We start from the raw sequence: 6,750 nt of genomic DNA on the forward strand, positions 1-6,750 counted from the left end.
GGGGGGGGGGACGACAGGTGAAGGGGCCACGACTCCAAAGCCACCCGCTCCCCCTGCCGGCCACAGAGATGGGTGATCACCTGGTGAAACACGGCGACGGAGTGAAGGACGTCGCCTTTGAGGTGCAGGACTGTGACTACATTGTACAGGTGAGACCACGGCTGGGCTGGTGTGGGGACAAAGCAATAAGGCTTGGCCCGCCCTCTGTCAGCCAGAGGGACCCCCTCAGTCAGAGCTGGAGGACACTTCTGTGTTTGTGTGACTCCATGCCCCTGACTGTGTGCCCTCTCACTGAGCCTCAGTTGCTGCGTGTATAAAATGGGGCTAACCACAGCATCTACCTCGCCGAGTCGTTACAAAGAGGAAATGAGATCATAATGACCATTTCTTGAGCATGACTCTGAACCAAACACTGTACTCACGAGGCAGTTTTGAGGTTCAGAGCATAGATTCCAGAGGCAGACTGCCCGGGTCTGGATCTCATTAGCTGTGCGGCTTTGGGCAAGTGACTTAACTTCTCTGTGCCTCAATTTCCTCATCTATAAAAATGGAGAGAATAACGGGACCTTTGGCGTAACGTTGCTGTGACGATAAAGAAGTTAATACCCACAACAGTGCCTGACATGTGATAAGCACAGACACGCAGTAAGGTTTTGGTAAACAAATGCGTGAATCACACATACAAGGCACTTGGCAGAGAGTCTGAGACATAGCAGGTATTCAGTTAATGCCGGCTCACTTTCTTTTTAGGCAACCAGCCTTTTTTACAGATGGGGAAACTGATGGGGAGGGGGAAGGGCCACAAGTGAGTTAGCAGAGTCAGGACAGACCCCCACAACCCACTTGGTTTGTCTCCCACAGCCCCAACTCTGGGCCTGGGCCTCAGTTTCTCAATCCGCCAAATGCGCATGAGGCATGGGTCTCAGGGGCAACGGCAGAAGCCGGCTGGGGTTCCTACCTGGGGCTGGAGGAGGCTGCAGCAGGCTCACGGAGCGGTGATCACCCAGGAGCAGCAGGCAGCAGCTCTGGGAGGGTCCAGCCCTGACCGCCCCTCCCACCCCCATCTCCCCCCGCAGAAAGCCCGGGAAAGAGGCGCCAAAATCATCCGGGAACCCTGGGTGGAGCAAGATAAGTTTGGGAAGGTGAAGTTTGCCGTGCTGCAGACGGTGAGTTAACTTGGCTGCTTCCGCTCTCTCGCCGTTGGCACCCACGGAGAAGCCCTCACCCCGACTCCTTAAGCCATCCCACCCTCGTGCCTCGAAGCACAGACTTCTCCCTCAAGCCTGACCAGCGTAATGCTTGGCCAGTGTACAGAGGCTGATGAGAGCCACCAGCCACCCTGAAGGGCTTCCCTTCCTCCCCAGTGGGGGGTGACAGTACAGAGAGGTAAGCTTCAGGCAGGGGCTTGGAAAGAAGAGAGGTATGAGGTCTGGGGAAGCCCCACCCCGCACCAGCTGTATGACTGAGCAAATCACTTCACTTCTTCGTGACTGCACTGAAATGAGCAAGGACTGGAGTCGGACCCGGTGTGATCTGGAACACGCTGCCACGTCTTTCCGTGCCTCGGTGTCTGCAGCTACAGCCCCTCCTAGGATTATTATAAGGGTCAAATGAGATCATTCGTGTATAGCACTCAGAACAGTGCTCGACGCTCAGCAAAGATGACCAAGTCTGTCTAGTGCCTGTGTTATTGTCACACAGAGACAATCGTAGGTCCTACCTTCTCAAGTTAAAATATGGCTTAAAGATGGTTAGGATCGAAAGAGCCTCCAGCATACTTCGATCCAACACCCGCATCGCTCTTCATTTAGTCCGCCTATTTCTACTGAGAACCTACTGGGCACCGAGCACTGCCCTAGGTGCTGGGGACACAGTGGTGAGCAAGGAGGTGTCCCCGCCTTCACGAAACTTACGGACCCATAGGGCAGACAGTCGAAAAAATTACCGAATGACAGACTGAAATTCATTTTGGAAAAGGGAAGTGACTCGCTTACGGTCACGCATCAAGTCAGGGTGAGTCCCTGGCTGGAACCCAGGGCTGTGCTGGTGCCCTAGCCTCGGTGGGGGTGGGAGCTCAGAGGCTGAGCCAGGCTGTTTTCCGCCCGCAGTTTGGGGACACGACACACACCCTGGTGGAGAAGATGAACTACAGCGGCCCATTCCTGCCTGGCTTCAAGGTCCAGGCTTCCACGGACCCCCTACTTTCCAAGCTGTGAGTATCCCCCAGGGCAGGGGTGGGGTGGAGAGCGATGCCCTTCTCCTCTATGTGGGCTGGGCTTCTCTGGGAGAGCAGAGTGTTGCGGGCCTGTCGGGGAGCCCCTGAGGGTCCCCAAGGGTGGCTTGAAGAGGCAGCACAGAGGCTAAGAGCACAGGCTCTGGAATTAGACTGCCCAGGTTCAAATCCTAGCTCTGTCACTCCAGAGCTCTTCAGCCTTGGCAAGTGACTTTATTTCGCTCCACCTCAGTCTCTTCATCTGTAAAATGGGGCTAGTACGGGTGTGTAAGTGGACTCAGAATGGTGCTAAGTAATAAGCAGCTATAATTGTTATTGAGGGGCTGACAAGAAGTGGGGCATTTAGGGAGTAACCTTGTCCTCACCCCCTGAGCACGTCCCTCTCCCAGGCCCCAGTGCAATCTCGAGATCATTGATCACGTCGTGGGAAACCAGCCTGATCAGGAGATGTTACCTGCCTCGGAATGGTGAGTCCCCGGCCCAAGCCCTTCCCGCAAAGGGACAGGCCCATTCCCCAGTTCTTGTCTGGGACCCCAAAGTGGGAAATGGGGCACAGGCTGTAGGAGGGTAGTGTGAGGTCACCGATTCAGCTGTTCCCTATGGAGACCAAAGGAATTAAGGCCCAAAATGATCCACAGGTCCTCCCTCTGAGGGACCTCAGGGGATTGGCACAGGTGGGGTGTCACAGTCTAGGGAGGCTCGGAAGAAGACTGTCACTACTCAAACAGCGTCCTCGTGTGAATTAGAAGCAAGTGCGTGTCTCAAAGCATTTGCATCTGTGGAGCCTTGCCATATAAAGATCTTGGTACAAAACTTTGCTTCCATCTGGAGGAAAATTGTCATAATAAAGGTACAAATCTATGATGTATGTGAGGTAGACGGTTGTTCTCTCAGGAAGCAAATTCTGGAAGGTGGAAGAGGGGCATGGAGTCAGTCCAGAGCCAACATGCCCTTCCGGCCACCCCACAGGTACCTGAATAACCTGCAGTTCCACCGTTTCTGGTCCGTGGATGACAAGATGGTGCACACGGAGTACAGCTCTCTGCGTTCCATCGTGATGACCAATTATGAGGAGTCCATCAAGATACCCATCAACGAGCCAGCGCCTGGCAAGAAGAAATCCCAGATTCAGGTGGGGTCTCCCCTGGGCCCCAGGGTCCCGGCTGGGGAAGAAGAAAGCAGGGACGAGGTTTGAGGGCTCTTGTGGGGGGGCGCAGTGGGGTAAGTGACGGGGCCAATGACAGGAGTTTCCTTGTTTCCCTCCCACAGGAGTACGTGGACTATTACGGGGGCGCCGGGGTGCAGCACATTGCTCTCAAGACCCAAGACATCATCACAACGGTAAGAAGCCCGTTCCTGGCCTTAATTCACCTCCTGTTCAGCTCCAGCGCCCATCTCTGCGAAATGGCGTAGGGGTGGCGATGGCAGTCCTGAGCCCCCTTCATTGGCCCGGAGGGCTGACAGGGCCCCCCTACTGGTCCCTGCCACTCATGTAGGCACATTCCCACCCGAGAGAGTTCAGTCTCTCCGCAGAACATTCTGGGCTTTAGAAACAGCAGGTGCCAGGGAAACAGGAAGCCTGGATTCTCTTTCCAGTCTTGCCAGTGACTTGCTGTGTTTCTCTGGGAGGGGAGGGGGTTCGACCCCCCTCTCTGGACGTCAGTTGCCTTACCTTGAAAATGAGGACATTAGGCTACAAGATCCATTAGGTCCTTTGAGCCAAATTAAATGTCCTGAATCTATGGATCTAGCCCTTGGGGAGGCTGGGTCCCACCTATTTGTTACGAGCCAGTATGGCAGAGTGGACAAGAGCCTGGACTGTCCTATTTAATCCTGGCTCAAGGAAGAATTCACTGCCTGATTCTAGCAACTTCATTCATTCATTCATTCATTCATTCACTCACTCACTCAATAGAAGTTTACTGGGCACCTCTGTGCCAGGCACTGTTTTAGGTACTTAGGACGTTATCAGCCAACAAGACAATATGGAAGCAGAAAACAAAATACATAAAATATATACGTTAGGTGGCAGTGAGTGCTCTGGAGAAAAATACAGCAGGACAATGGAAGAGGGAGGGTGAAGGACACCGCATTTTTAAATAGGGCTGTCCCCGAAAGGCCTCACTGAGAAGGAGACATTTGAGAATGCAGAGTTGGAAGGAGAGAAGCCTGTGGATACACAGGGGAAAGTGCCCCAGGCAGAAAGGACAGCCAGGGCAGAGGAAGACTGAAGGAACAGCAAGATCAGTGTGGCTGGAACAGAATGAGTAAAGCGGAGAGAGGTAGGAGGTAAGGTCAGAGCGTCAGACGGGGAGCAGACGGTGAGGACCTGGAATGTGACTCTGAGACGTGATACCACCACGGGGTAAGCGAAGGAGGGATATGACTCATATTTTAAGAAAATCATTCTGGCTACTATGTTGAGAGTAGATACTTAATGCCTCAGTTTCCTCAGCTATGAAATGGGGATAATAATCACCCAGATGCCTCAAAAGGTCACTGCAGGGACATAATGAGGCAAGACATAGGAAGTGCTTGAGACAGGCACCGGTGAGCACTCCGCAAATGTTAGTGATGGCTATTCTTCTAACGGGCCCCACAAGACCCAGATGAGGAAGAGGATGAGGTCACAGGACACTCTGGCAGTTTGAGAGAGGTAAGATAGGAACCCTGCCTCCTCCTGGCCCAGCACCTCCACTTGGGTAGGGATGTTGAGCCTGGAGAGAGAAGGAGGCTGATCTTGACCTTGTCCCGAGACAGATTCGCCACCTGAAAGAGAGAGGCATGGAATTCCTCAACATTCCGTCGACATACTACAAACTGCTACGAGAGAAGCTCAAGTCAGCCAAGATCCGGGTGAAGGAGAACATGGATATCCTGGAGGTGAGGCTGGCAGGCCCCCTGGTCAGGTGGCAGAAGGAGCCCCGAGTTCCATCTTGCCTCACAGAGACTGTTGAACTTCTACTCCGCGGCAGGCACTGGGACACAGAAGGAAACCAGATCAGGTCCCTGCGGTCACGGCACCTGCATACCAGGGGAGAAATGACAGACGAATAAATAACACAGACACCATCAGAGAGGGCGAGAGTAGTGTCAAGCAGAAAGTTAAAATAGGCTATGACAGAGAGTGACCTGGGACTACTTTACAGGAGGCAGTCAGGGAAGGCTTCTCTGAGGAGGTGACATTTCAATGAAATCTAGATGACAAGAGGGAGTTGGCTGTGGGAAGGGCTGGGGAGAGAGCAGTCCTGGCAGAGGGAACAGAAAGTGCAAAGGTCCTGAGGCAGGAGCAACCTCTGTGTGTCTGAGGAACAGTGAGAAGGCTCAAGTGAATGAAAGGAAGCATCTCAGGAGTGGCCCCAGTTACAGAGGTAGGCAGGGGCTGATTCCTTTTGTAGGCTATTTAGGATTTTGGATTTTGTTCTTCTATGGCCAGAAACCAATGTAGGGTTGTGTGTTTTGTTTTGTTTTGTTTTTAACAGTTTTAATCATACAGAAGTCACATAACACAAGAAATCACTCTTTCAAAGTGCATAATTCAGTGATTTTTAGCTATTCACTATGTTGAGCAACCGTGATCAAAATCAATTTAAGAACATTTTCATCACTCTAAAAAGAAATCTCATACTCCTTAGCTATCGCTTCCCAATCCTACCATTCCTCTCTTCCCCCAGCCCCAGGCGACCACTGATCTAGCTCCTGTTTCTACAGATTTGTCTTTTCCAAACACGTCGTATAAATGGAATCATAATATGTGATTTTTTTGTGACTGGCTTCTTTCACTCAGCATATTGTTTGCGAGACTCATCCATGTCGTAACGTGTGTCAATACTTCATTCCTTTTTTTATGGCTGAGTAATATTCCATCGCGTGAATAAACAACAGTCATTTTGACTATTAGGAATAATGCTGCTATGAACATTTGTGTACAAACTTTTGTGCGGACATATGTTTCAGTTCTCTTGGGTAGATGCCTAGGAGTGGAATTACTGGGTCATATGGTAACTCTAGCTTAACCTTTTGAGGACCTGCCAGCCAGCTGGTTGAACTCAGCCACTGTACCATTTCACATACCCAGCACTAACCTACGAGAGCTCCAATTTCCATTGGAGGGTTTTAAGCAGGGAATGGCATGATCTGATTTTTAAAATACCCTTTTACGTCTGTGAGGAAAATGGATTGTAAGAAGGCAAGAGCAGAAGCAGGGAGACTCCTGTGGAGGCTACCTGGGTGGTCCAGGCCAGCTGTGGTGGCTTACACAAGGACTGTGGCAGTGGGGTGATAACAGGACAATTTGGGGATCTATTGTGGGGCGTCTGTAATCGCTGGAAAAGACATCTTTTCTTGGTTTAGTGGGTGCAGGAGCCCCTTCCTATGGGCTTCCTAAGGACTCCACCGTGCCAGGCTATAGGGCCGGTTAGCCTCCCCCTAATCCAGCCCTGTCTTCCGCCTAGGAGCTAAATATCCTAGTGGACTACGACGAAAACGGCTACCTCCTGCAGAACTTCTCCACACTC

The 6,750-nt window shown here is 51.9% G+C and overlaps 1 protein-coding gene and 1 long non-coding RNA gene across 6 annotated transcripts in view; one reads left to right on the forward strand and one right to left on the reverse strand.

Moving 5' to 3' along the window:
* LOC112478365 overlaps nucleotides 1–6,750 on the reverse strand; it is a 17,203-nt gene that overhangs the window by 10,207 nt on the left and 246 nt on the right. For 4 of the 5 annotated variants that reach the window (XR_003045803.1, XR_003045806.1, XR_003045807.1 and 1 more), the window contains exons 1-5: nucleotides 5,003–5,127; nucleotides 3,207–3,339; nucleotides 959–1,588; nucleotides 423–539; nucleotides 81–166 (exon numbers count right to left, since the gene is read on the reverse strand). This is a non-coding gene — a long non-coding RNA (uncharacterized LOC112478365). Of the gene's footprint in view, nucleotides 1–80; nucleotides 167–422; nucleotides 540–958; nucleotides 1,589–3,206; nucleotides 3,340–5,002; nucleotides 5,258–6,750 lie in introns of those variants that run through there. The other variant, XR_003045805.1, reaches the window with a different exon arrangement.
* Nucleotides 1–6,750, forward strand: part of HPD (4-hydroxyphenylpyruvate dioxygenase) — a 7,699-nt gene that overhangs the window by 701 nt on the left and 248 nt on the right. Inside the window, exons 3-10 of the mRNA XM_025045550.1 lie at nucleotides 67–149; nucleotides 1,077–1,166; nucleotides 2,109–2,212; nucleotides 2,623–2,700; nucleotides 3,203–3,365; nucleotides 3,503–3,574; nucleotides 4,994–5,116; nucleotides 6,688–6,750. The exon at nucleotides 6,688–6,750 is cut by the window's right edge and continues 248 nt beyond it. Of these exons, the coding sequence (XP_024901318.1) occupies nucleotides 67–149; nucleotides 1,077–1,166; nucleotides 2,109–2,212; nucleotides 2,623–2,700; nucleotides 3,203–3,365; nucleotides 3,503–3,574; nucleotides 4,994–5,116; nucleotides 6,688–6,750 (776 nt within the window). The remainder of the gene's footprint in view (nucleotides 1–66; nucleotides 150–1,076; nucleotides 1,167–2,108; nucleotides 2,213–2,622; nucleotides 2,701–3,202; nucleotides 3,366–3,502; nucleotides 3,575–4,993; nucleotides 5,117–6,687) is intronic.

Source organism: Pteropus alecto, unplaced genomic scaffold (genome assembly GCF_000325575.1).
Source record: "Pteropus alecto unplaced genomic scaffold, ASM32557v1 scaffold213, whole genome shotgun sequence".
Classification (NCBI taxonomy): domain Eukaryota; kingdom Metazoa; phylum Chordata; class Mammalia; order Chiroptera; family Pteropodidae; genus Pteropus; species Pteropus alecto.